We start from the raw sequence: 27,946 nt of genomic DNA, 5'->3' as shown, positions 1-27,946 counted from the left end.
GGAGTGAAAGAACAAATGACCACACTTATTAGGGTGTTCTTATGGACAGACTTCAACCTGACTTCGATCACTGCTTTGCAAACTCAGACCGATGGACTCATTCCCTCCATCACTGGTTAATTAAATTCTTATGGCCTAAAAGAATTGGGGGGAAGGGATTGATGACTTTTTATTTTCACAATGGTCTTTCGTTACGCTATTTTAGATTTCAATAAGAAAAGAAGCATGAACAAAGAGAAAGTCAACTCCACAATCTTGAGAACTCCCTAAGCCCCGCCGGAGAGAGGCGAGGGAGACGGACCTTCCCTTGGTCTCTTTAAGAACCGGAGCCTCGCACTCAGAAGAGGCGGGGAAGGGAGCCAGTTCCGGAGGCCGCGGCTGGCTGAAGTCTTCGGGTGTTGCTGTCTCTTTAAGCAGGCTGAGCTCTACCCAGAGGAGGAATTGTTCCGTCCCCCGCCTCTCCGGCTTCCGGCAACTCTGAGGGACCGGAACCTGCGTGGAGCGTCTGAGGCCCCTGCCTTCTCTCGGGGCTGGATACCGCGCCCCTACCCCCTCCCGCGCCCCGTCCCCTCGAGGTGAGGAGGCCAGATGTGCGGGTCGACCCGGGATAAAGGGGGCCCGGGATCCCTTGCTCCCTCGGGCCGCTGCAGCCCAGCTCCTGCACCTAAAATGATGCCTCTGCTTCCTAGGCAGCTCTTTCCCAGACCTACCTTGGCTCAGGTTATGCCAGGCTGCAGGGTCGCCCTCACTACAGCACCTGCTAATTGCTTGGCTATGCATAAGCGCCTTACTGTCTTTTTTAGTGTTCACCCCCCACCCCAGTACCGTATGAGTAGGTACCATTATGAACGCATTTTACAGATGAGGAAACTGAGGCCCCGAGGAGCCCACAGTCACACAGCAAGAAGCAGCAGAATCGAGAATGAAACCCAGGTCTGTCTGACCCCAGAGCCTGTGACTTTAGCCACTGGCGAGGCTGAACTGCCTTTGCCCTTCACTGTCCTCAGAACCACCTTTCTCAACCCCATACTCCCACCTTCCTCATCCTCCCACCTCCAGGCTGTACCTGGTCCATAAACACACAGTGAGTGAAGTGGATGGAACCCCTTTGGACACCCCCTTAACTTCTTTTATAACAGTTTAAATAATATCTGATGTTAACCCCACTAAAAAAAAAGGCAAATAACATTTCAAATGCTGAAATAAGATTTGTTTGCAGATATTTTATTTTTGTAACCTGTTGAGTTTCTTCATTTTTTCCTTTTAGACTTCTGCAAATTTGCTTCCTAATAATTGGAAGAAGACCCACTGGCTGAATGGCAGCTGTAGATGACTTGCAGTTTGAAGGTACATCGGTTGGGTGCCCACCTTTGTCTTTATGATCAGTATTTCTGTGGTTACAGCAATAGATTTTCATTGCAATGCTGGCACACACATTAAAGAAGATTATTTCAAACATCCTGGTAAAAGAATGTTAGCCCCGCCCAGGTTTTTCTATTTGTCTACACCAGCTGTTCCTTTTTTTGCTAAATAGCCCTTCACATGGTAACAAATTTAGTACAGTGATTACATAAAATGTGCATAGAGTTCCTGCTTTAATTCAACAAACATTCATTGAGCACCTACTTTGTGCTTAGAACTGTGCTAGATACAGAGGATAAAAAGATAAAGGAGAAATATTTTATGCTACTGGAGTAGATAACAATAAAAAGATGATTATGATGAAACATGACCAGGTCATTTCTTCATTGACTCAGTAAGTGTCTTGTGAGTGTGGCCGTGAACCGGGCTGTTGTCTGGTTGTCAGGTATAGAAGAGTGAGCAAATGGCCAGTTTCTTCCCTTATGGAGCTTTCAGTCTAGTGAGGGAGACATTTACTTGTTAAGTGGTCATTTAAATACCTTACTTCAATATTAAATAGTCTACAAAGTATGAGAGTGCTGGAGGGAAAGTTCGTAACTCCTAACCCAGAGCCTGGTCTGTGCTGGGGACTGATGGACGCTTTTTTGTCTTGTGAATGCATGTGTAGTTCTTACTCTGTGGCAGGCTTTGTTTTAAGGGCTTTGCAAATATTAACTCATTTAATCCTTATGTCAACTTTATGAAATAGCTCTTTTATTTTCCCTATTTACCATTTTTCTATTTGGGACATTCTTACTCCAGGTAGTCACATGGCTTGTACCCCTGCTCTGTTCAGATCTCACTTCATTACAGGAAGTTTAGGCTCAGAAAAACTAAGTAATTTGCCTTAAGGTCATATAGTTAATAAGTGCTAAAGCAGGGTTTGAACTCAGGTAGCCTACCTTCATAACCATGCTACCTCACTACTATCTGAGGAGGAGATATGATTAGAAATCCATTTTATCAGCAAATATCATCAGCTCTGTCTTCAAAGTATGTCCAGCATCTGACCTCTTCTCACCACCTCTGCTACTTTCTGACCATGCTCAAGGTCACAGTCACCCCTTATCTGGATTATAGCCCTACCTTTCTTCTGGTCTTCCTGCTTCCTCCCTTGCTCTGCTGCAGTCGGTCTTCTAAAGCCAGAGAGTTTTTGTAAAACTAAGTCAGATTGTTGTAAAACATTCTAAGTCATTGCTGTAAAACCTCTCGGTGGCTCCTGTCTCACTAGGAATGAAAGTTGGAGCCCATCCTGTGCTTAGGAGACTTGACATGATCCAGCCCTCTGTGGCCTCTGATTTCATGTCCTGTTACTCTTGCCCTTTCTCTGCCGTTCCCACACAGGCCCCATCACTGACCCTCCTGGACGCCAAGTACATTCACAGCTTAGGGCTTTTGTGCCATTTTTCTGTTTGGGACATTCTGACACCAGATAGTCACATAGCTTATACACTTGCCCTGTTCTGATCTCACTTCATTAGAGAGGTCATCCTTGGCCATCTTATCTCAGTACAGTGTGAGACCATACAAGGGTAAAGAATGGCATATACATTCTTTATTTTTGCTTGGAGGAAATTTGCTTGACTTTTTTCCAAGGTACCAGAGCACAGGTGTTGCGGGAGACTGTCACAAGGTGAGGTTTGAGAGGGGAGAGGAGCCAAGTCTCCCAGGACTTTATAAAACTACATAAAGGACTTTGCTTTTCAGAAAAGAACACAGGATGCTATAGAGGGGTCATGGGAGGGTTCCCTAAGGAAAGCGGTAGTGTCTGCTGAACAAGTGGAGTTCAGGACCCTTCAGGTGGAAGGCATTGTGTCAGGAAAGGAGCAGAGGCAAAACGTAGCATGGGATATGCCAGGGCGTAGAAGCAGGGGACGTTGGTGGCAGAAATAAAAAACATACCAGTCTTGCCCTCGAGGAGCAGAAATGGGCAAGACTACCCAATGGAGAACATAACGTGTGAGTAGTGACCATGTGAGAGGTCTGCTCTTCAATCGAACTGTGCTGTCTGCTATTCCTCAAACACTGGCTACATTTTTCACCTTCTGGGTCTTGCTTATCCCATTTACTTTCCCATCCCCACCACTCCAACCATCCTTCTCAGGGGGCAGCTTTTCCCAGAGACCTTTCCAAATCCCATCAGCTAGATGAGTTTTCATCCTCCCTTGAACCTCCTTGGCCTTTGCACCTCTAACCTGACACTCTGTTCTTCTTTCTGGCAGCTCCTTCCCCCTGGTAAACTGCATTTAAATATGAGACTTCAGTTCTGTATTTTTCTTGGTCTGATTCCCTCAGGCAAAGTTGTGAGTGTCTCTTTAAATGTCAGTGCCATGTCCTGTCAGTAAATGATTGCCAGGATATTTAGTATCTCATATCATCCTCAAAATCTCTCTTTAAGATAGGTCCTATCTACATTTCATAGTTGAAGAAATGGAGACTCAGAGATATGGAGTAATTTTCCCAGGGTCATGGAGCATTACAGCCTTAATTTAAACAAAGGACCTGATGCTCCAGAGTCTCTTGCTGCTTCAACAGCAAAAACATTGGAGACTGAAGCTTAAGTAATTGTAACTTACCAGCCACCCTATTAATTTCAGTTACTTTAGTTTTCTCCATGAAGCTGTTTGCATAGCTGAGAGGCAGTAAGAGAGGGCCTGGCTATCCAAGAGCCCCATCCTGCTGGTAGTCATAAGATTTGTGCTGTGCTTGTAGTGTGGTGATGGTGCCCTGCTGGTACCCTGTCTTAGTCCTGCCTAGTTCTAGAGATGCCCTGAATTGTGTTCAAGAACAGCTAGATAAAGTTCATTAGGCTACCCAGAGACAGAAAGTCTCAATCATTGCTTGTGGATGTGAATAGGTGAGGTTCTTCTGGAAAGCAGTTTAATGATGTGCTCAAGAGCCTTAAAAATGGTTTGCATCCTTTGATCGACCTAGTGATTGCACTGAGAGGTGCTTGTCCTAAGGCAATAATCCAGAAAGCTTTTTCTGCACAGATACTCCTCACAGTGTTATTTGTACCAATGGAGAGTTGAAAACACCCCAAACATCCAATAACAGTGGAATAATTGTGTTAACTTACAGTGTCTCTCTCCTACTCTCCCTATCCCTGGCTGACAGAATATTAGCCACATAAATGATCATTGTAAACACTGATATAAAGTCATTTTTATATAATCCCCAGTAGACAGAACAGGATACAAAATTGTTTATATAGTATTATCACATCCTAAATGAGTACTTGGCACACTGTAGGCATGCAGTAAGTATTTGTTGCATGAATCAGTGATCTTCACTGGCATGAGTCTTACTATATAAAGAGAAGGAAATATAACAAAAGTTAATGGTGGTTGTCTTTATATGATAGGGTTAAGAGTGATTTTTATTCTGCAGTTTCTACTTTCATTTTTGTCCCCATATTTTTTATAATCATTATTACATAGACCTTACTGGAAAAAATAACTTCATTAAATTTTTTGTAATAGAATCAAAGAAGAAAGGTTTAGATCGGGTACTTGCTGTGGGTCAGGCACTCTGCTAAGGACTTTATTTAGGTAATATTCCTAACTTTCCCAAAATTCTTTAGAGTAGATACTATTTTCCCCATTGTACAGATAAGAACACTGAGGCTTATACAGGTTAAGTTCATATAATTGGTTAGTAGCTGAGCCAGGACTGAAATCTGGGTCTGACTTCAACTTCTGGTATCTTCATAATCATTTTTCTGTGTCAGCTTGATTTCTAGGTGAGATTTTTTTCAGAGACTTTTGTCATTTGTATTAGATAGGGGTTGTAGCAAAGTTGAGGTTATAACAGTTTGCCTTTAAATGAAAGGTATAGCATTTCCAGTGTAGGTAAGGTCTTTGATACCCTTATGTTCTAATTGATTTCAGAATTTGGTGATGTAGCCACTTCTCTAGCGGCCAACCCAGATGCCACCACAATAAACATCGAGGGTCCTGGTGAAACTCCCAGACATCAGCCAGGACCCCCAAGAAGCTCTGGGAGAGAAGAGGATGATGAATTACTGGGAAACGATGAGTCTGACAAAACTGAGGTTTGCACTTTTCTTTGAAATTGAACTTGTCATGTATTTATTCACTGTTGCCTGTATGTCAGTTAGAGTGCCAGGCAGTGCCAACATGAAGTGGCATCACAGGTGGTCTCCGCCTCAGAGGGACAAACAGATGGGCAAACAGACCACTGTCATCCATGGGAAACACACTGGATGGGGGAGCAGCAGGGCTGTGGGAGCAGAGAGAAGCATGTTACAGGAGGCTTCCTGGAGGTGGTGACCCTTAGACTGGGTCTTGATGAAAGAGTAGTTGGTAGCCAGGAGGAGAAGGCAGGGAAGGGTGTTCTAAGCAACAGCTTTGGCGAAGTCACAGGCATAAAAGAACATGGTACAGCCCTGGCTGGTATGGCTCAGAGAATTGAGTGCCGGCCTGCGAACCAAAGGGTCGCCGGTTTGATTCCCAGTCGGCACATGCCTGGGTTGCGGGCCAGGTCCCCAGTAGGGGGCACACAGGAGGCAACCACACATTGATGTTTCCCTCTCTCCCTCCTTTCCCCTCTCTAAAAATGAAATCTTTTTTTTTTTTTTAAAGATTTTATTTATTTATTTTTTAGAGAGGGAAGGGGGGGAGAGAGAGAGACAGAGAGAGAGAGAGAAAGAGAGAGAGACACAGAGAGAGAGAGAGAGAGAGAGAGAGACATCAGTGTGCAGTTGCTGGGGGTTATGGCCTGCAACCCAGGAATGTACCCTGGCTGGGAATCGAACCTGGGACACTTTGGTTCCCAGCCCGCACTCAATCCACTGAGCTACGCCAGCCAGGGTAAAAATGAAATCTTAAAAAAATAAAATAAAAAAGAAAGCACATGGTACAGACAGCACATCTCCTGTCTTCACATACATTGGGAACAAAGTCTGGTGAAGGCAGGAGATCAGGCTGCATGGATAGGCAAGGACCCAACCCAGTGAATAGGAATATTCTGAAAACTGTTGAGAGCTATTAAAAGATTTTGAGCAATATGGCCAGATACATTTAAAGCCATTTAAGATGTGGCAGCCATACAGAATGCAAACTGAGGGGAGATGGCCTGGAGGCCAGGAGACCAGGTAGGAGACTGTTGAAGTGGTCCCGGCGAGAAGGGCCGAAGCCTGGACTGGGGTTGGACACACCTGTTTGGGGGCAGGCTCGGCAGGACTTGGTGGCAAAGGGGTGAGAGCAAGAGAGGGAGGATCTAGGGAAACTTCTGGGTTTCTGCAGCTGGATGGGTAATGACTGTCAGGTGGCCTTTTTGACCACAAAGATTTAATTCCATGTGCACTTTCCATGTTCCAGAAAAATCATATTTCTAGTGATATTTTGTAGATGGAATCATGATTGCAGTGCACTGGAGAAGCACCCAGTTTATAGCAGTGGGTTCCGTCCAGGCTTATTAAAATAGTAGAGTGCTTGGGTGCCAGGGGCTCTTGGTGGAACTCCACGAAATACCAAAATAATCACCAAAGCTTATGCTAAATCAAATACCATTATATACTAGATTCTGTGACAAGAGCTCTGACTTAGGAGCCTACTCTGAATCCTGGTCCAGGTCAGCAGTAATAGCCATGTGGTGTTGGGTAAGGTGCTTGAACTTCCTTCAGCCTGGATTTCCTCATCTGAAATATACAAAGATGTGCATGTTGACTATTGTCATTATTGGCATCACAGTAGTTAATATTTATTCATTGTTTAAAATCTACCAGACACATTTTAAATTCTTAACTTGGATCATCTTATTTAATCCTCAAAACAACCCTGGTTCCAGGAACTATTCTTATCCTCATTTTACAGATGGGAACCTGCGACACAGAGTTTTAGTAGCTTGCTCCAGTACATGCACCTGGCAGGAAGCAGAGAACTGTAAACCGAGGGGTGTGAGTCCAAGAGCCTGTGCTCCTCCCCTCTGTGCTAGTAGTGTTCGTGTATGTTACGTGCTTACTACTCAGGAGACAGGAGTGATTGTTAGTATAGTTAAGTCTGTTAGGGCTCTCCAGGGATGTGGGACCAGTCGGATGTAAATACATAGGAAGTGAGATTTATTTTAAAGAATTGGTTTACATGATTGTGGAAATCTGGTGGCAAGTCCAGAATCTGATGGAGGAGGCTGGTAGGCTACAGACGCAGAAAAAGTTGGAGTTTGAGTTCAAAGGCATTCTCCTACAGAACCAGGAAGTGCTGGTGTTGCAACTCAAGCCTGAAGGCAGTCTGCTGGGGCATTCCCTCTGGCTCAGGAGGGAATTCAGCCTTTTGTTCTGTGTAGGCCTGCGCCTGACTGGCTGAGGTCCACCCACATTTTGGAGGGCAATCTTCTTTACTCAAGAAGTCTACTGACTTAAATGTGAATATCATCCAAAAACAGCCTCACAGAAACATCCAAAATGTTTGACCAAATATCAGGGCTCCATGGCCCAGACAAACTGATGCATATAATTAGTTATCACACTGAGCAAAAGCAGGCTTCAAAAGTCTAAGAAGAAATGTATAGGGGGGGAAAAATCTTAAAACATTCTATTTATTATTTTAATGGTGTCTGTGTATTGGGAAGAGTTTACCAATATTTTGACAATTTCTTGGCCTAGCTATGGGACATGGGTCTGTGGTGTTCCCTGTCTTGTGATATCAGTGTTGGAGAGAACCTTCAGTTTCCTCCAGTTCAGTTTCCCTTCCAAGAGACTGATGCTGTTTGTGACAGGTCAGAAAGAGCACACGGACACGTCTAAAATGGGCCATTCGTTACTGTGTAAAGCAGCCACTGCCTCCACTGGACAACTTAATTGTGAACACGTTTTCCTTTATAAAGAACGAAATTTTTTTTTGCTAAATTCTATTTGTTTTGATTTTAGTGAGAGGAGGAGGGAGGGAGAAAGAGAGGGAAAGAAACATCCATGTGAGAAACATCAATCGGTTACCTTCTGTATGTGCCCTGATCTGGGACCAAACCCACAACCCAGGCATGTGACCCAACCGGGAAGCTCACTGGTGACCTTTTGGTTTGTGGGACGATGCCCAGCCAACTGAGCCACACTGGCTGGAGTATAATGAGCAAAAATAGTTGCCGAGAGCACCTTCCCTTGTCCTTCAGAGTTCCTCAGAGTATGTTTCCTTTTGCTGCATGAATCCTCTCCAGGTAACTGAAGGTGGCAGTCACAATTCCAGCTGCGGCCTGCTTTTCACTGTCGAATACCTGTGCTGTTGTGGCAGGTGTGGCCCTCATGGGCGCCACTTGTAAACTGGAATTTTGTTTCTTTTGTCAGAGTATATTTTACGTTTGTAATACTTTAGAGTGAAGCAGTATATCAAATTTTTGAGAACTCCAGTGGTGACAATAGTCGGGATCTTGAAGGGGTGAGGGAAGAAAAGATACACTGTCTGCCTTCTGTATGTATGTGTGTATAGTAGATGCATATATGTGTTATTGTACATAACTCATGTATTATGTATAATTAACCCTCCCTATAGTCCTGTGAGGATTAATATGACCTACATGAGCCATAAATCTATAGATAAAGTCTATCTATGAAGGAGATCTTGTGCCCTGGCTGGCGTAGCTCAGTGGATTGAGTGCGGGCTGCAAACCAAAGTGTCGCAGGTTTGATTCCCAGTCAGGGTACATGCCTGGGTTGCAGGCCATGACCCCCAGCAACCACACATTGATGTTTCTCTCTCTCTCTTTCTCCCTCCCTTCCCTCTCTAAAAATAAATAAATAAAATCTTAAAAAAAAAACTGTTAAAAAGAAAAAAAAGGAGATCTTGTTAGCACTACTTTGTAGATGAGAGAATGAAGACTGAGAGGAGTCTAGTGATTTGATGAAGCTGCCCCTGGTGGAGGGGCCAGGATTTGAAGCCTTTTGGGGAGACTTCCAAACCCATGCTCGTTTTCTGTCAGGCTGGGAGTTGGGCGCAGCTTTTGCAAAGTTGATTGATGGATGCAGAAGAGCTTGGTCTTTCATACTTGATTTTACATTAGATCAGCTCCCTTCCTCTCTGTGTACCGGGAATAAGGAAATCATTATGTTTTATTTTACCTCTGACAGTTACTTGCTGGACAGAAGAAAAGCTCCCCTTTCTGGACCTTTGAATACTATCAAACATTTTTCGATGTAGACACACACCAGGTTTGTAAAGCAGTTTTACCTTTGCTTTTACGTGTAATGGAGACGTGTTTCTTCTATGGCTATGCAATGAAATAATGTGAAAGCTTCTGTACACTGCATAGGGTTTTACAAAAGTAAAAGGTTACTAGTATTTGAAAATACTACCATCATAAAAGCTCTAATAACTGAGTTTCAATTTTGCAGTAGTTGAATTTATTAATCTTAAATAAGACCTTCAGTAGACTTACTGCTATGTTGTTTTCCAGGTCTTTGACAGAATAAAAGGGTCTCTTTTGCCAATACCAGGAAAAAACTTCGTGAGGTTATATATCCGCAGCAATCCGGATCTGTATGGTATGTGTGGTGCCTTTTTGATTCTCTACCATGTGCCCCATGAACTTGGGTGAGTGTGCAGATTACCTGCAAGGCTGGAGAACGTACTGTTGGCAGGGCACGCAGCATTTTATTTGACTTTTCTGAGTTCATTAGCAACCCTTGCAAAGAATTTTGGAGAAAATGCACTTATCTGTTCCATTAATGCTATTACTAAAAGTAATAGTATGTCCTGTGAAAGTCTTCAAATGTCATTACAAACTTGGACAAATTAAGTTACTTTTTCTAAGAGGAGATTGTTGACTTCAGTTTTAGAGGAATTGGTTTGGGTCGGGGAGTGTGTAGGACATTTCTTTATTGAGTCCCAGCTCTGCCTTCAGACAGACCGGCTCCTCCCCTTGGGACTCAGGAAGCAGCACTAGAAGTCTGTAGGAGGGTGGGCCAGGGAATGACTGTCATCCTCGATGTCCCTGCTGTCTGAGAAAGGTCAGAGGCCCCCCAGTACCCTGAGGGAAAGGGCTCCACCGGGAATGGTTTTCTGTGTTTGAGGGGAGGCGGTGGCTCTGAACGCTCATGTGCGGGTGCTCTAAGAGACTTTGTGTGTGTGGTCACATGTAATTCTTGTAACAACCTTTGGGATAGGTGTTGTCATCCCGTTTTTCAAAAGAGGAAGCTGATGCTCAATGAGGCTTAGTAATATATATATACTCAATCCTAAACAGTGAGTATTAGAGCGATTATATGTATTGATTATAAGCGGAAAAGGAATTCATGAGAAATTTCTGGGTACCAATTAATACATACATTATTTGATCCTTAAAATGAGACTGACTGTATATTAAGTACTGCCATCCCTGTTTTCTGTATGAGGAAACTAAGGCTGAGAGTTGTCAAACAAAAAAGAGTAGAACTAGAGCCCAGTTCAGCACTATGGAAAGCCAGGATGTATTCTATTAGCCCAGAGGTTTTAAGCTACAGAAAGTTGTCATTATATGGCACCGATGTCCAGTATCTGAAACCAGGGTAAGTGTAACCGCTCTGGAGGCCGAGGGGCCCCTTCCATTCAGCCTCAGGGACCAGGAGTTCCACCCAGTGATCTGTGGAATTCCTGGAGCACCAGTGAGCACGGTGTGGAAACCATCGCCTTGACCATGCCTGCATCCAGGGGTGCCCAGTGGCTTCTTTTCAGCCCTCTCATTCATTCTTCTAGCCTGAGCGCCTGCTGAGAGGTCCACTCAGGGTCTCAGTGATCCATACCATCAGTGCCTGGCGCAGGCTCGGCTCAGTGTGTGAGCACCTTGCGTTGTGCTTGAGACTGAGGGCTCAAAGACAAAGCCATAGTCTCCACCCCCAAGGGGGAGGAAGAGCGAACTAACGTGCCGAGCACTCTACAAGTGCCAAGCGCAGAGCCTGTAAAACAGTTTAAAGGTGATACCTTAAACTGTTTTATTTCCCACACTACAGGGTAGCCTTATCAAAATAACACAATCAAGGTTTGTTTTATCATTCTTTGTGCTTTTCTGGATGTTAGAAATATTTCATTGTATAAAAACTACATACCTTAAACTAAATTAAGGCTCCTTTCCACCCCACCCCATAGTAAGAGTAGGAATTTGGCAGGAGAGGGGAAGAGAGAGGCAGAACGAAGCAACGTGCGGGCCTGGGATGCACAGTGGCTGTGTGTCTCTGGAGTCCAAGCTTCCATCTGTGCCTGAGTGCTCTGGGGCGGCGGCGTGGGCCAGGCCTGGCTGGCCATGGGTACTTGTGAATAAGTCTGACAGCTCTGTTGTGGGTACTGTGGTACTACAGCCACTTGTAATGTTGTGGCCACTTGTGGTGATATGCTGGGGTGGTCTCCCCCCATCAACAGTAACATGTGGTCAGTTTTGTTCATTTGTCCTATGAAGCTTTGGAGATTTTTTTTTTTTTTTAGATTTTATGTATTTATTTTTAGGCAGAGGGGAAGGGAGGGAGACAGAGAGGGAGAGAAGCATCAGTGTGAGAGACATACATTAATCAGCCGCCTTCTGCATGCCCCCAACTGGGGACCCAGCCCTGCAACTCAGGTATGTGCCCCGACCAGGAATTGACCTGGTAGCCTTTCAGTTCACAGGCCGGCACTCAGTCCACTGAGCCACACCAGCCAGGGCGGGAATTTTTTTATTATTGTTGGTCGTAGGGGTTTTTTTAGTCTTTTTTTGTTTATTTGTTGCATCTTTAAGGTGCTAGGCTCTCAAAATGATAACGGTGAGCAAGATTTAGTCCTTGGCTATAGCAGAGGATAGCTTAAAGGATAGTGAGTACACACACAGTGTGTGGGAAGCTGAGGGCGACTCGGGGAGCGCCCAGTCGAGCATCTGTGCTCCTTGTCCGGCCTTCAGGACCTGGCCTGGCTTTGAAGAGCGCTGACCCATTTCCACTCGTCCTCTCACCCAGCACAGTAATTCTCTTAATTTTAAGATGTGCCAAGGAGCCTGCAATTATCCCAAAAAGTACTGCACAATGTTAGTGAGATTGGCATTCATAAAATTTATTAAAATCTCCAGATTTAAAATCATATTTGTTCTACTAGAATTTTTTCTAGATGAGGAGAAACAAGGGCAGTGTTCATGAAATCAAGCGAAACGATGAAAGGGCTTTGCAAGCACGGCAGACTCGTCCGTTCGGTGGAGTGTATTGTAGTCACTGGAAAAGAATACGGCTGATTTTTATCTTAGCTGTGGTAGAATCTCCAGGATATATTAAGGTGAAAGTAAATATGTATGTAACCATTTGCATAAGACGTGCACACACATGCAAATACGCATTTGCTTTTCTGTGTGTAGAAATCTCTGGCAGGATTTACCAGAACCTGGTTATGATAGTAAGGTCTGGGAAGGGGAAATGCATAGCTAGCGACCCTCCAAGAGGGAAGGAAGTTTACTCTCCTCTGTATTCCCTTTTGTACCTTTAAGACACTAAACTCTGTGCCTGTGTAACTTTTTTATTAAAAAGAAACAAGGAAAAAAGGAAAGCCTTAAACACACGTAGTGAATTGGTAGATCACACTAACTCTCCCCTAAAGCGTTCTGCTTGCCCCAGTCTTTGCAGAAGGACCTGTCTGGTTTCTTTGTTTCCTGGTACTGACATTGGCACTTAGATAAGGGAAGTGACTTGCTTCCTGAATCCTGATGGCAAAAGTTTAACACGATGTCTGTGAGTTATTTTGGTGATCCTCCAATAAAAGAAGCTGTAAACAAATGAGTGTCTTTGTTCACCTCATTACAGGAGGTGTTTGGCTTTTGCGTTCCAATCCCCCATCTTTAAGGCAGTTAATTACTGAGTTTTGCATTTGGCCTTTTAAAAGAGAAAGTTCCTGCTCCAAGAGTATTGAATGCATCCAAAAGTCCTTTTTCCTTGCTTACATGAATAGGGCAAGGGAGATAAGAAAATATTCTTTAAAAATCTAAAGGCTGGTGCTTCACTTTCTTGTTTCTGAATTTTCTGGTTTCCCTCACAGGTCCCTTTTGGATATGTGCCACGCTGGTCTTTGCCATAGCCATCAGTGGGAATCTCTCCAACTTCTTAATCCATCTGGGAAAGAACACATACCATTATGTACCCGAATTCCGAAAAGGTTGGTGAATAGCTGGGCTTGTTTGGAATGCCGACAGTCTGTACCCATGAGCTCCTTTCCCCACCGGGCTCTCGGTTCCCTGTCTCTCCGCCGCACCCCTGCTTTCTGTGCTTTGGGGCTCAGACATTCGTGGTGTCTCAGAATTTACCACCCATCCATACAAACCCGCATAACTTAAAAAATGTAAAATATGCATAAAATTTACCACTTTTATGTACTTTTAAAAAAAGATTTTATTTATTTTTTAGAGAGAGGGGAAGGGAGGGAGAAGGAGGAGAGAAATGTTGATGTGTGGATAGAAACACGGATCAGTTGCTTCTCTCATGCCCCTACCCAGGGACCCGCTACCCAGGGACCCGCAACCCAGGCCTGTGCCCTGACCGGGAATCGAATTAGAGACCTTTTGGTTTGGGGGACAATGCCCAGCCCACTGAGCCACTCCAGTTAGGGCCATGTTAACCATTTTTAAGTGTACAATTCAGTGGTATTAAGTAAGTCACAATATTACGAATCTGTATAATCTTCTGGAAAACTGTAAAGGAATGCCCAATAGCGATTGGAATTTATTCAAAGAAAAATGTGTAAAATAAGCAAAGAGCATTGTGCATAAAAGTTTCCATTGTAGCATTATTTGTGTAATCTAAATGTTGGGAACATTAGGGGCATTTTTATTTAAGTCACAATGACTCAACTAGCGAGGTCTGGAGCCACTAATTATGAAGCTCCAGCAGGGGTGTCCAACCCATGGCCCGAGGGCCACATGTGGCCCAGGATGGCTATGAATGCTGCCCAACATAAAATCATAAATTTACTTAAAACCTTTTTTTTTCTCACCAGTTTTCATTAGTGTTTGTATATTTAATGTGTGGCCCAAGACAGCTCTTCTTCTTCCAGTGTGGCCCAGAGATGCCACAAGCTTGGGCACCCCTGCGTGTAGAGCAAGGTAGAGGCCAATCATCCATACTGATGCCTGTGTAGTCAGCAGCTTATTAAAGGGAGGTCTGTGGGTGGCCAGGGCCTGGAGGGGGAAACACAGAGATGAGTGTGTGTCCTAGTCGTGGGCTTGTGGGTGCCATTCCCGTTCTAAAACTTCCTTTCTTGTGGTAGTATTGTATAATTAGAAACAAAAACAGCTTACAGGGACTTGCAGATGAGAGCCACTCCAGAATGAGAAAGTTGAGCTTTGTAGGAGATGGACCTGTGCCACTCCCTCAATTTTCTCTGCCGCCTCCCCCTCCCCCCACTGCTTGATGGCCTGTTGCGAGGCTGTACACAGGCCGCATAAAGTGTGGTCTCGCGGACCAGGTCACTGTCTTCAAGTTCCAGCCCCTCCACTCAGTGACTTCTACCTTGCTGGGCAGGTTATTTCATCTCTGTTGGCCTCAGGTTCCTTGTAAGTGAAATGGAAATAATAGTACCTATATTATAGGACTATTAGATGAATAAAGAGTTGATATATGTAAAGTAATATTACACATATGTACATATATGTGAATGGATACATGCATGTATGCAGAGATATATATTTACCTGTGTGTATGTGGGTGTGCCCCTCTGTAGCCTTCTGTCTTTCTTCCCCTGCATCCTCCATGCCCAGTTTCCTTCCCATCAGGGAATCGGACCTGGATCGGACCCAACTCCATTTGTCAGATGACCTTGGTTAGAGGTTAACTTAATAAATACTTTCCATGAGGTATAGACCCTGCCTTCAAGTAACTTCAATGGTTAATCAAAGGAAGACAGGGAAATGCACATTGTTGTGAATAGTATGTGTTAATTTCTGTACCAGAAGTATGTATAGATACACTGACAGAAAAGAAGGAGTGATCACCTGCCTGAGGGTTTGGATGCCTAGGAGGGTCCTTGTTTGTCCTTACTTCTTACCCTCTTTGGCTGAGCACCCCAGTATCGGGAGCCAGGGGAAGTGTGTACAAATAAGATAGTCATTGCCTCTGCCAATAAACAGGTTTCCATCTTATGTAAAGACTATAGGTCACACATCCAAGTTCAGATCCTGCTGCCACCGCTTATTAATTATTTGACCTTGACCACTTAGCTTCTCTGATCCTGTATCCTTGTCTCTAAAATGAAGCTATAGAATATATGAAATAATATGTTTGCATATCTGTTAACAATATAAAAAGCTAATTATTGGTTATTTATTATTCATCAATCAGTATTTTAGGTATACCTGTTTTTACTCATTTAATTATAATAATCTTTTCAGGTATAGTATACTATTATTTTTTCCATTTCACAGATAAAGGAAGTGAGGTAGGATGGTTAGGTGACTTGCACCCAGGGCTACTTAGCTGTGAGTGGCACAGCTAGGATCAGAACCCATGGAGCCTGCATCCAGAGTCTGTGCCCCTGACTATTACGCAGCGTTGCCTCTAGATAAAGCAGTCAGTGTGATGCCTGACACCCAGTGGCATGCCTGACACCCAATGGCTAGCCGTAACCGTAGTAGTGATTCTTTTCCCCTTCTTTTAGTTATCTAAGAAAAAAAACCACAGTATGTCAGCATATTTACGTTTGCCTTAATCAGGGAGTTTCCAATGTGCAAAAACTGCTCTGGGAGCTAACAATTTTGGACAATCACACGTCTTAACGAGAGTCTGACTGTGATTGCGAGGGGTGCCTTTGTTCTCGCCAAGAGCGTTAAGTGAATTACCTGCTGGTTTTCACGTAGGAAGGGCTGGTGCCACGGGCTCGGCCGAGCTTTATGACCCTCCACTCCAGAAGAGGGAGCACAAATCCTCTAGGGCGTGCTGCTGCCAGAGCAGGAGGGCGGTACAGCAATGTACTGAACATTGCCGTTCTGAGGAGCTGCTAAATAGCTTTTCCACCACAGAGACAGAATTATTTAAAGAGGGAAGCGAAACTGGAGAATATTTCAAGCAATTCATCAGTGAGCTGGAACTCACTATTTCGGAGACAGAAGGAACCCTAAATAGCATGCAGAGCAAGTTAATCTGTATCCAGGGCATTTTAATAAATTTGCTAAAGAAATCAGTGTCAACTCTTGTTATACTAGGAAAGAGGACGTGTTCTTCCAAGGGGATAGTTGGCTTTTATTTGACTGAAATGCTTAGTATATTCAAACACTTGCAATGTGGCCCTCTGAAGTGTATCAGTTGCATAATTTGTTTTTTAATAACCAATTTAATAATATTAGTTGTTAGTTGTTAAACAAATTTTTAAAAACCATATGAGGGACTACTGCTCATCATCACTACCAAGACAAACGCTAAAGATTCATCAGTTCAGCACATTTCTAGAGCGCCTGCCACCTGTCGGGTGCTGGGTCAGCCTCAGGGTCCGTGAAGACTAGTCGGCAGTGACCCTGTGGTCGAGTGCGGTAGATGGACGTAGGGGGAAGTCGGCCGGGAGGTACTGGCAGTGCTCTGACAACGCACTGCAGGCTCGGTGGGGGTAACGCTGTGTCCTGTCATCCTCAGTGTCCATGGCAGCCACAGTCATCTACGCCTACGCCTGGCTGGTCCCGCTTGCACTCTGGGGTTTCCTCCTGTGGAGAAACAGCAAAGTCATGAACATCGTCTCCTATTCGTTTTTGGAGATCGTGTGCGTCTATGGATACTCGCTCTTCATTTATATCCCCACGGCAGTACGTACCACACTTACTCTGAGTGATGTCCTGTTCTTGGTTGTGTATTCCACCAGCATCATTATTTCTAGCCTAATACTGATGTGCACCTGAAAAATGCTCTGTGAATGTACGAGTGCAGCATGAATGGGGGCTGAGGAGCCAAGTGCCTTCAGTGGATCTAAAGCCCTCCGCTCTGAAAGCTTTCCCCAGTCTGCGTGCTGGTGGTGTTTCTCCAGGCTGTGCTGAGAAACCAGAGAGGCCGAGGGGGCCCAGTGGCGACTGACTCACGGGCCTTTGTAAACGTATGGCCGTGGAATGAACACATGCCTCTCTGAATGCCCCCCCAAAACCCCTCCCCTCCCTCTCTTCTTTCAGATACTGTGGATTATCCCCCAGAAAGCCATTCGTTGGATCCTAGTCATGATGGCCCTGGGCATCTCAGGCTCTGTCTTGGCGATGACGTTTTGGCCAGCTGTTCGGGAGGATAGCCGGCGCGTCGCGTTGGCCACGATCGTGACAATTGTGTTGCTGCACATGCTGCTTTCTGTGGGCTGCTTGGTAAGGTCTCGTTCCCATGTCCTTACTGTGTGCTTACTGTGTGCTCTAAGTGCAGATGCCGAAAAGCCTCATACTGTAGACTTGATCATTCTTTAAAAACTGGCTCCACCAAGTAAGTACTGTTTTAGGTAGGCTCTGCTAGGTGAGAGGTGGTACAGTCATGAGGATTTGATTGTCATCTCCAGCTTTACCCACTTTCTAACATCTGGTTAAGATTTGGTGTCTGGCCAGAGGACGTGGGGTGGAGGAGTGTCTATAAATAGGATTGGGGGGTTCTGCCTTTGGATGCTTTTGCTAGTTTTCTGCACATAACTAGAAAAGAGTTTTGAAATTTAAATCTTCATAGGTAGGAAGCCTGAAAATGCAGCCAAATAGAGGAACGGACAGAATTAGTTTTAAGGTGAACAGCATGTAAAATAGTTACTGAGTTCACGTGTTTAGGTGTCCTTTTAGGGAGAACGTGTGCTTTGGAGTCAGACAGACCCGGGTTGAAGACCAGCCCCGTCGCTCGCTGGCTGGTGAACTTCTCTGACTCAGTAACATCGCTACAATAGGCCCTGACTCGGGGATGTTCTGAGGATAAAATAAAATAATGTAGAGCGAGCACAGAATGTAGAACGCATCCCATGAATCAGACCCCTTTCCTTTGGTCCGAAGGGGATGTGACTTTGTATCTTTTGCACATGTAGCGCACGAAAATGGCTGTCCACGGCCGGCTGTCCAGGGCCTTAATGGGGCCGGTGCAGGTTTTGAAAAAACTGCGTTGAACAATGTGAATGATCACCGATGAAGAAAAGGACGTGCCCCTGGGAAGTTGTCCACCTAGCCCATGTCCGTACCCTTGGTCAGGTTTTGCAGTTATGGGAGGAAGTATTTCCTGGGCATTATTTGATCTTTAATTTTTGTGTAGACAACTGTGGTCTCCCTAAACGCATTAATAAGATTCTAATACTTTATCATTGAACAAGTCTCATAAAAGGTGTCAAGTTTGGGAACACGGACCTGGTTTACACACACTCCACATGTGCCCAAGCTTTCACCCTTGAGACAGAGGACTGCTCCACTCGTGGCAGAATGACGCTGTCCATTCCTGGCACTTGGGATCTCTGGCTTATCCCTTGAAATGCTGCTGGGACCCTTGCGTTTGCTGAAGAAGAATAACCTGTTTATTGTAACTAACTCTCACTGTGATGCCTTTCAATGGCATCTTCCCGTCTCTCTTCTGAAAATTTTTCCCCCTTACATACCAGGTGGAGAAGTTGGTGAGGAGAAAAGGCATTGCCTTTTTGGTTCTATAAAGAATAGAGAGGAGGAAGGCAGATTGGATGATGGAGCTGGGAGGTGTGGTTGTGGTTGTTGTTATTACTATTGTTAACCCATTTCACCGGTATGTGTGGCCAGGATCTTTACCTCCTGGGCTTTTATTCCCTTTTGGGGTAAATGACACTGAAGTTAGGATGTACTTGCCCATCTTGCTACTCAGGAACTTCTTTTTATTTATTTTTTATTTTTATCCTCACTCAAGGACATTTTTTCATTGCTCTTAAGAGAGAGAGGAGGGGAGAAAGAGAACATCGATGTGTGAGAGAAACATCCATTGGTTGCTTCCCACACATGGCCGGAGGTTGGCGCAGGGACAGGGATTGTATGCTTTCAGCCTGGGCGTGGGGCTCACACACACCTGAGCCCAGACCAGGGATCAGACCCGAAATCTAGGGCGTGTGCCCTGACCAGGAATCAGTCCTGCCTTCTTTCAGTTATGGGATGATGCGCCAGCCCGCTGAGTCACATCAGCCAGGGCAGGAACTTTTTAAAAGAGAGCACTATAATAAAGTGGAAAGAGCCCTGGACTGGGAGCTGCTTAGCACTGTGAGCCCTGGCAAGTGATGTAACTCTCAGAAACATCTGTCAGGGAGATTCACGTTTTCAGTGGCTTTTTTGAGACTCAGTGAAATGGCTGCGAAAGCCCTTCATATACTGTGACAGTGTCTTCAGATACAAAGACGTGGTTAAGAGCCCTGTGTCATCGTACTCTTCCTGAGTGCCCCGAGGTCATAGAACTCTAAAGACAGTGCCCATTCATCGGTGCCCCTCACTGGCATCTTCCCGTCTCTCTCCTGAACTTTTTACCCATTATTACCTGGTTGAGAAGTTGGAGGAGGGAAGCAGACAGGAGAAAAGGCTTTGCTCTGTTGAGCTGTAAGGTACTTGGGGGAGCAGGGCCGAGTGGATGGTGGAGCAGGGAGGTAATCGTGGTACAGGACCTTTTCTGGCAGCACAGTTTTTTCTTCCTCAGAGAAGGAAGCTGTCCTGTGATCAGGTATGTGGCCGGGACCCGGTGCCTGGGGTTTTGTGCTCCACACTGGAGAGCGCCTCCTCCTTTCTCTCTTGGAGGTGATGTGCAGTACAGGAGGGCCAAAGAAGAAGTTAGGAATGGGTTCTAGTCCCAGCTCCATCACTCCCGGCTCTGGTTATTTCCCCTTGCTAGACTCCCACCTCTTCACTTAGAAAAAGGAGCTGTAGTAATACCTTCATTGATAAGGATGAAACGGTATGTGCAACATGAGAAATAGGATAAGCTGTACAAACAAAGACATTATCGGAAAGGCAGGGAGGGGAGTTGGCGGGGGTTAGTTGAGCTAAGGGACACTGACTGAACCAGACAGCTGGGCCTTCCCACTCTCCCCTGGGAGCGCGGATTGGTGTTTTTGCCTTAGTGCAGTGAGGCATGTGGCAGCCTTGCACCTGCTGAGGTCCCCTTGGTGCTGCACCTGTACATGGTCTCTATGATTGTGCTGGCACACACCTTGCAGGGACCACTGAGGAAGCAGAAGAGGGTGAGCCTGGTATGATTGGAGATGTATGAGCCTACATTAGAGGTGGTTAGTGCCGGTAGCAGAGGGTCCTGTGCCCTAGTATTTGAGGAACTAGTGAATCATGACTTGCCCTTAGAGATCATTTTTTCCACAGTCCTTTTGTTTTGCAGCTAAGAAAACTAAGGCCTGTGTGTCACATATATTTTTAGAAACCAAAAAAGAGGGAAGAGTGGGATATAAAGGGACTAAATGGTAATGGAAAAAAATACAGTAAAGATTAAATCAAGAAAAAAAGACTAAAAGGGCTAAACATTATTGTTTTTTTTTAATAACACGGCACTTGCACAGTTTTGTATTATTTGAATTTGTTCAACGTGTATTTAAAATCAGCAAGCCCTAGCCAGTGTGGCTCATCTGATTGGATTCACATAATAACCTAAAGGTTGTGGGATTTGAATCCCAGTCAGGGCACATACCTAGGTTAAAGGTTCAATCCTCTGCCTGGGTGCGGGTACGTGTGACTCCCTCCACCCCCACCCCATGTGTGTGACCCTCCTGTCCAGATGCAAATGAGTACAGTAGGCAATCGATACTTCTGTCCTGCATCGATGTTTTGCTCTCTTCCTCTCTTTCTCTAAAAGCAATGAAGAAAATGTCCTCAGGTGAGGATTAAAAAAATTTTAAAAAATCAGTGGGAAAATATATTCCTTTTTTCTTTTAAGAGAGAGAATTCCTCACTTAATCTGTAAAGTTAAATTGAACTGTTGGATTAAACAGTTCCCCAAAAAACAAAACCGAGGCCCACAGGAGTGGAGTGACTTGTCCAAGTTACAGTGCAACTTACTAGCAGCGTGCAGTTTAGAACTGGGGCCTCTTGTCTCGTTCCGTCTGATGAGGGTTTCCTCCCAGAGTCTGGGAGAAAAGCATCGTTCCTGCATCCTCACGGCTCCATGGCTCCCTGCTCCTGCCAGGTAATTGCAGGGGCCCAACACTGGCAGCATGGCCCCTGACCTCCACCTTAAGCTGGGGATTGTTCTTTCCCTGCCTCACAAAAAAGTTGCTGGAAGGGGTTCTGGGGAGGAAGACTTTTAAAGCTAATAGAATTACTCTGGGAATGTGATAAACTAGAGGGAGTCTGTTGCTAGAAACTTTTTGAAATGGACTGTTAACTGAGAATCTATCTGTTTGGAAAAGCTCCTGTGTGTCGTGTTGGTGCCCCCTTCTGGCCAATAGAGAGCAGAGCAGGTGAAATGGTTCTTAGCTTATCAGCTTATCTTTTTACCTTCCTAACGTCTTGGGCTGCAGTGGTGCAAACATCCATTGTTCAAGGCTAGTGAAACTGGAATTTTCCTGGGCTAAAGTTAGGATTCTCAGACCATGACACAGGTGGGAAGATCCTCCTTCCTGTTTTCTCTCTTTCACCTCCTTCTGGTTTTTGACAGTTAAATTGTAGATGGTAAGCGGAAGCACTTCCCAAACCCCTCGTTTCCAAGCTGAAGAACTATGAGGTACGGCTGGCCTGGCACCTTTCTCTTTCAGGTCTTTACAGAGCTACCTGGCTAGCAGCAGCCTATCATAGTTCAATTCATTAAGTATTAATCTTTACACTGTGTGCCGGGCCCGGGTGAGGAGCCAGGGACACACAGACCAGAAGGGTACAGTCTTCGGAGCAAAGACTAGGGCTTTGGAATTAGAAGGACCCATCTTTGAGTCCTGGCTTCACCGCTCATTAGCCACGTGCACCGGCCTGAACGACAGCCCCTCTGCACTTCAGTTTCTTCATCCGTCAAATGAGGGTAATAATAACAACTCACGGGGTTGTTATGAGGATGAAGTTACATGTAATAAATGCTCAATAAGTGGTAGTGAATTTAAAAAGGCACTCCCAGCCGAGTGAGTGAGACAGACAGAAGCAGTGACGCTTGTAGTTCAGTGCAATGACCAGTGTGTTACGGGGAAACGTAGGAGCCATGGAAACCCAGAAGCGCTAGTAGCATGGAGTCTGGAAGCTTTGTTTTTTAGTGTGTTTTAACTCTCTATGGGCCTTCTTTTTCTACAGGCATACTTTTTTGATGCACCAGAGATGGAACATCTCCCAACATCTACAGTTGTTCCAAACCAAACGGTGGTAGCAGCCAAGTCCAGCTAAAGAGGAAAGTAAGAGGTTATATTTTGTGTCTGTGCTCTGCGGTGCAGTAAAAAAGGGGCAGGCGCGTCAGCGGGTACAGTCAGCACAGGAACAGAGAGGGCCAGACCCTTTCATCTTTTTGCACAGTCTAGTGTGGTGTTTGTGTACATGCATGTCCCTCTTGCCAAAGTCTTCAGTTGTGAAATCCACATGATTTGACTATAAATTTGGGAAACACAAGTACTTAGGTTCTTCTAGAAGAGGCGCTCCTGCCTTTCGAGCCCAGTGTCCCTTCTCCTCTACTTCCTGTCCCCTTCCCAGTGGCATAATACAGGTTTGTTCCCTTTGGTTACAGTCCTGGTGGGGTTTTTTATTTATTTGTTTTTTTGTTTGTTTTTTTAGTTTCCCTGTGACTTTTCCACCTGGCCTCAGGCTCTGAATGTGACCTCTCTTAAATTACGCATGGCTTCTCCAAAGCTTACACATTCTCACGCCTGGTATGTTCTCTGGGCCTCCAATGACTCCACTGCCAGTGGTTAGCTCAGTGGGTAAGAGCACAGGGAAAACGTCAGTCCCTCCACGGCCTACTCCTGGCCCGCCCGTTCCACCTCCTCAGCGTTCCTAGTCTGCGGCCATGCCAGACTTCTTGTTGTTGCCAGACTCCTCGTGCCTTTACCTTTGCTGTCCAGATTCCTTCCCTTCCAACAGTCACCGCTTGCCTTGCTACCCTATTACACCCGTGTTGTACATCACAGAGGGGTTCTTGTTTGAACTGGGTCTTGAAGGTTGAGCAGAAGCAGTTACCCATTGTTCTGAGGAGTAGTCAGCTTCCCAGGATTCGGGGAAGGTGAAGACGTGGGCTGTTCATTGGGGCACAGTGATGCCATATCACTGAGAACAAGAGAATCTGGAGAGAGATAGAGGTAGAGAACACAGTGGTGACAGTTGCCTGGGTCTCTGCCTTGGCCCAGGACACCTGACCTCCACTTGGTGAGGCTCTGGTGGGGGGCTGTCTCAGCCTGCTCCTGAGCTGAGACTTCATTTTCTTCCTTATAGTACAGTTATGAAGGCTCCAGACCAAGTGTCCCAGGTGCTGTAACCTTAAGAGTTAGAAGCTGGCATCTGAAAAGACACTGGCCCTCAGGGCCCTTGTAGACCCCCCATCCTGATTTACAGAGATTTGATACCTCTGGGCTTTGCTCAGATCTATAAACTTGGGTGTCAGCACCTCCATTTGGGTGTCAAGTCTCCAAATGAGATTGTGATAAACAGTTTCTGTGGAGCCTCCCTGGCAGAAGCATCAATCTCTTCGCCAGGGAGAGGGGCTGTCAGAGCTCCCGGCTCTGCAGATTTATGAGCTGGCCGTGCCCTCTCCCGTGATCTCTGGACTTGCAGCTTTCGCTGAAAAAGTAATGGCTTCTAATCTTGCAGATAACCTTCCTCATGTAAATCTGTGCATTGGGGGCTTAGCCTAGAGTGCATTTCTGGGAGAAAAGGAACCCAATTTCTCCCTGAAACCTTCAATTACTTGTAATCAGGGAAGCTACCCCTACATAAGCCACTGATGTTACTAAGAATATCTGGCTTTCTTCTTTCTTTCCTTCCTTTTAAAAAATTAACTTATCACCTGAGGGCCAATACAGTTTCTTCTCTGAGCCAAAACCCTGGTAAAGCCTGGAAACTGTACCTACAAGTCTTACTTTGGCTTACGGGATAGAGTATCTGAAGGGCCGCGTCTGGATTGGGGCTGCCTTCCCGGGCGGTGACAAGTGGGGCTGTCCAGAGGAGCGCGGCCAGCAGATAATTATCCCGCAGTGTGAGAAGGGCTTTAATAAGAGATGAGCATCAGGAGACTCCTTTATAATTAAAACCCTCCTGACTCATACACAGGGTTTATACGCAATTATCCCTTCACTCACTCATGTCAAGAGTGCTCATTTTATGAGTCAGAGTTACACTCCTTTTACTAGGTTTACACACATCAGTTCTTTTATTCCAAAATCAGCTTTAACTCATTGCTATAATCCCCTTTAACACAGCATTCAAACTGCATGACTTGACACCACGGCCAACACTACGTCGTTCTCCCAGCCCCTTATTCTTTTCCACGCCGCATCTGAGGTGTCCCTGCCCAGGGAATCCATTCTCAATTCCCGGGCTATTTCTTTCTCAATGTTCTTCTTTGTTCTCTTTCTTTTAGGTAAATTGGGAGAACGGGCTGGGGCGGGGGGGGGGGGGGGGGGGGGGGGGTGGGCGGCAAGTAGGCCAACATAATAACTTTTCATTCTTTTTTAAAAACTTAACTTGGTGGAAAATTCTAAATGTAGATCAAGGTGGAGTGACTGGTACACTGAGTCCCCATGTCCTCCTCCCACTGTCAGTGAGTCGCACCTCCTGGCTGGTCTCATTCTACCTGTACGCCCACCTCTGTCCCTGGTATTATTTGAAGCAAATGTAAGGCGTCCTTCTATTTTATCCATAATATTTAAATTCTGCATCTAATATCATAGGCACATCTAAAAAAATTATAACTTTTTAATATCAAGTATATTAAGTTGGCCAAAAAGTCCATTATATTTTTTCTGTGCAGTGGCTCTGATAGTGCTTAGTTGTCTTCAACTTCATTTGAAACAATTGTGTGAGGTTGTATTGTGACAGCTGTCATATCAGCGCACACTTAAAAACAATCAAAACTGGTTGTTTTTTTGTGCAGCCATTTTAATATTGAAGATGGAAGAAAATACGCAACATTTTCAGTGTATTATGCTTTATTATTTCAAGAAAGGCAAAAACTCAACTGAAATGCAAAAAAAGATTTGTGTAGTGTATGGAGAGGGTGCTGTGACTGATCGAACATGTCAGAAGTGGTTTGCGAATTTTCTTGGTACTATTGACATTTGAGCCAAATAATTCTTTGCTGTGGGGCTGTCTTATGCATTGGAAGATGTTTAGCAGCACCCTTGGCCTCTACCCACTAGAAGCCAATAGCAGGAGATAGCCAACATACTCAAAATATCCAAATCGATAAAATATCCAAATCAATTATTCATGAAAATGAAAAATGTGTCTTTTATTTTACAGAAAAAACTAAATGTACTTTTTGGCTAACCCAGTACCTAAGTGTTTGAATTTCATATTGAAGTTGGTTGATGTATCTCTTAAATGTCCTTTTTTAAAAGTTCATTTTTAGAGAGAGAGGAAGGGAGGGAAGAAGAGAGGGAGAGAGACATCAGTGTGAGAGAGAAACATCGATTGGTTGCCTTTCATAATTGTCCCGACTGGGGCTGAAAGGCATGTGCCCTGACTGGGAATCGAACCAGCAACTTCTCACTTTTGTGGGACAGCACTCACTCCACTGAGCCACACTGGCCAGGGCATAAATGTCTTAAATGTAGAATGCTATTCTGTCTCCCTCTCGCCCTTTGCCATTTATTTGTTGAAGAATTGTCTGTCTTATAGTTTCTTACTGTCTGGAGTTTGCTGATTATATCTCCACAATGTCATCTAACACGTTGCCCTATTGTCTTTTTTCCTGCAAATTGGTGGTTGTGTCTAAAGATTTCATTAGATTCAGGTGTTTTTTTGGGGGGGGGGGCAAAACTACTTGGTAAATGCTGTCAAATTCTTCTATCCATGAGCTCATAATACCTGATTATCTTTCTTTTTTTGATATTAGTGGCCATTAATAAGCAATGCCTTTGTCCACTAATGTATTAGCAGCTCCAAAATGGTGATATTTCAAATCTACTTTTCCTTCTTTGTTTACTAACTGAATACTGAATGCTTCAGTTATAAAACTTCTCTCCATGTACTATTTGGCTATCCAGTGGTACAGTTTATATAAGAAAAGCTGCCTGGGGACGGCAGACTGCTTTGGTGTTGAAGTTTTGTCTTTAAACATAAATGATATGCTTTTCCACAGTTTAGTTCCTTTCTCTATGAGGGAGCCTTTACCTTGAAAGTTACTCTTTTTTGTTTTTCAGTTCACTTTTTTTTTTTTTTTTTTCAGTCTGGTTCTTTCCGACACCAAAGCCAGCAGGAAAACCAACAGAATGGCAGGAATCCCGCTACAATCCAATCCGTATGGTGCCGAACTGAAGCCTGATTGCCCGTTTACCAAACAAAAATTAAATGTTTTCAGCACATGTGTCTTTCAGCTCTTCTGTCTCGCCTGTCCATGGTCGTTGTGACTGTGCACTGATTTGGAGTGAAATGTGAGGGAGTGGGGTAGGCAGGCTCAGGCGCATTTGCCTCTCCTGTCAGGTGATATACTTTGCCCTTGGTACGCCCTTAATTATTGAAGTGGATCCATCCCAACTTCCGATGTCTTTTCTCTGAATTGTGTACAGATTTCCTCTTCTCTCTGGATGCTTGCCATCCTAAAGTGGCCAAACAGTGTGCACTTTGGTTGGGATTCATTAGGTGCCTGAAAACTTGTCTTTGGTGACCTGGCACTGGGTGACTGAACCTAATGGTTGCAAAATAAATACCTCACATAACAGCTGTGTCTGCACTTCATGCCTTTGATCTCAAGTTCCTCCCTGATTTTTGTCGTTAGCATGCCGGAGGCTGCCGAGAATTTGGTGTGACGTGCTAGCTGCTGTGGTGTGGGGGCTCCACAGCACATCTGACTTTTCTGCCTGTGAGTGTGAAACAGTTGGTTTAAAGAACATGCTCGTTTACAGCCTATTTTGATGATGATTTTAGAAATTTCTTTTAGGGCCCTTGCAGTACCTCTGCAAGGTGGCATGCCTTCCTGGCTAGAGTGCATTCAGGGGAGAAACCAGTGACACCTCAAAGATATTTTTTAATACTTTGTATTCAGAATGCACACCATCTGGGAGGCTGAGTTTCTGCCAGGTCGGGATTGCCAGTTCCTTACTGTCATCCTCTGCAGTTCAGGAGTTCCCTATGTATTTCTGCATAGGCTACAAAGGCACATTTGTACTTAAAAGGCTGACCAGGCAGATAAAGAAGATGCGCACAAATTCAGGTGATAGTGAGATTAAGGTCACCTTGGTAAACCTAGGGACATCATCTACAACAGAACTTGGGTGACAGGATATCACCACAAACCCCAGAATTCAGGTAGGCGGAAACCACTGTCAGTTGGAAGACTTACATGGTATCAGCAATTTTGTGGAAAGAAGCAGAGGGAAGCAACACGGTATCTGAGAAGTCTAAAAATAAGAGATCTTGCTGAGATCAAAATAGCAAGAACTCCCCGGAAAGCACAGAGGACCAATAGGAGAGCAGCAGCTGGTACTGACTGGGGTTGGGGGAGTTTTGTACAACCCAGTTTGCAGCTGATGAGTGCAAGGGCTCCAAAGCAAGATCTGAAGAA

At 44.9% G+C, this 27,946-nt stretch overlaps 1 protein-coding gene across 5 annotated transcripts; it reads left to right on the top strand.

The window, feature by feature from the left end:
- The first annotated feature begins 460 nt into the window (after nt 1-460).
- On the top strand, nt 461-27,103 carry YIPF1 (Yip1 domain family member 1). 5 transcript variants are annotated; one of them, XM_028513813.2, is made up of 10 exons: nt 461-575; nt 1,268-1,347; nt 5,292-5,455; nt 9,482-9,562; nt 9,808-9,895; nt 13,374-13,490; nt 16,952-17,118; nt 17,476-17,658; nt 22,534-22,631; nt 26,612-27,103. In XM_028513813.2, the coding sequence occupies exons 2-9, from the start codon at nt 1,317-1,319 to the stop codon at nt 22,621-22,623; spliced, it is 921 nt and encodes a 306-aa protein (XP_028369614.1). In that variant the 5' UTR covers nt 461-575; nt 1,268-1,316; the 3' UTR covers nt 22,624-22,631; nt 26,612-27,103. The 5 variants fall into 5 exon arrangements, with proteins under 5 accessions (XP_028369614.1, XP_035882017.1, XP_035882019.1 ...); XM_036026126.1 differs by lacking the exons at nt 461-575; nt 26,612-27,103 and adding exons at nt 630-933; nt 26,586-26,604; XM_036026127.1 differs by lacking the exons at nt 461-575; nt 26,612-27,103 and adding exons at nt 630-933; nt 23,005-24,081.
- The last annotated feature ends 843 nt before the right edge of the window (nt 27,104-27,946 follow it).

The sequence above is a fragment of the Phyllostomus discolor genome, chromosome 5 (assembly GCF_004126475.2).
Source record: "Phyllostomus discolor isolate MPI-MPIP mPhyDis1 chromosome 5, mPhyDis1.pri.v3, whole genome shotgun sequence".
Taxonomy (NCBI): domain Eukaryota; kingdom Metazoa; phylum Chordata; class Mammalia; order Chiroptera; family Phyllostomidae; genus Phyllostomus; species Phyllostomus discolor.
The sequence above is the reverse complement of the archived record's forward strand: the minus strand, read 5'-3'. Positions and strand labels throughout refer to the sequence as shown.

What these genes read in the sequence shown, in the direction of transcription:
- YIPF1 (XM_036026124.1), top strand. Translation starts at nt 1,317, where the DNA reads ATGGCAGCTGTAGATGACTTGCAGTTTGAAG. An exon ending in AGATGACTTGCAGTTTGAAG is followed by an intron (nt 1,348 to 5,291) that starts GTACATCGGTTG and finishes AATTGATTTCAG; the next exon opens with AATTTGGTGATGTAGCCACT. An exon ending in ATGAGTCTGACAAAACTGAG is followed by an intron (nt 5,456 to 9,481) that starts GTTTGCACTTTT and finishes TACCTCTGACAG; the next exon opens with TTACTTGCTGGACAGAAGAA.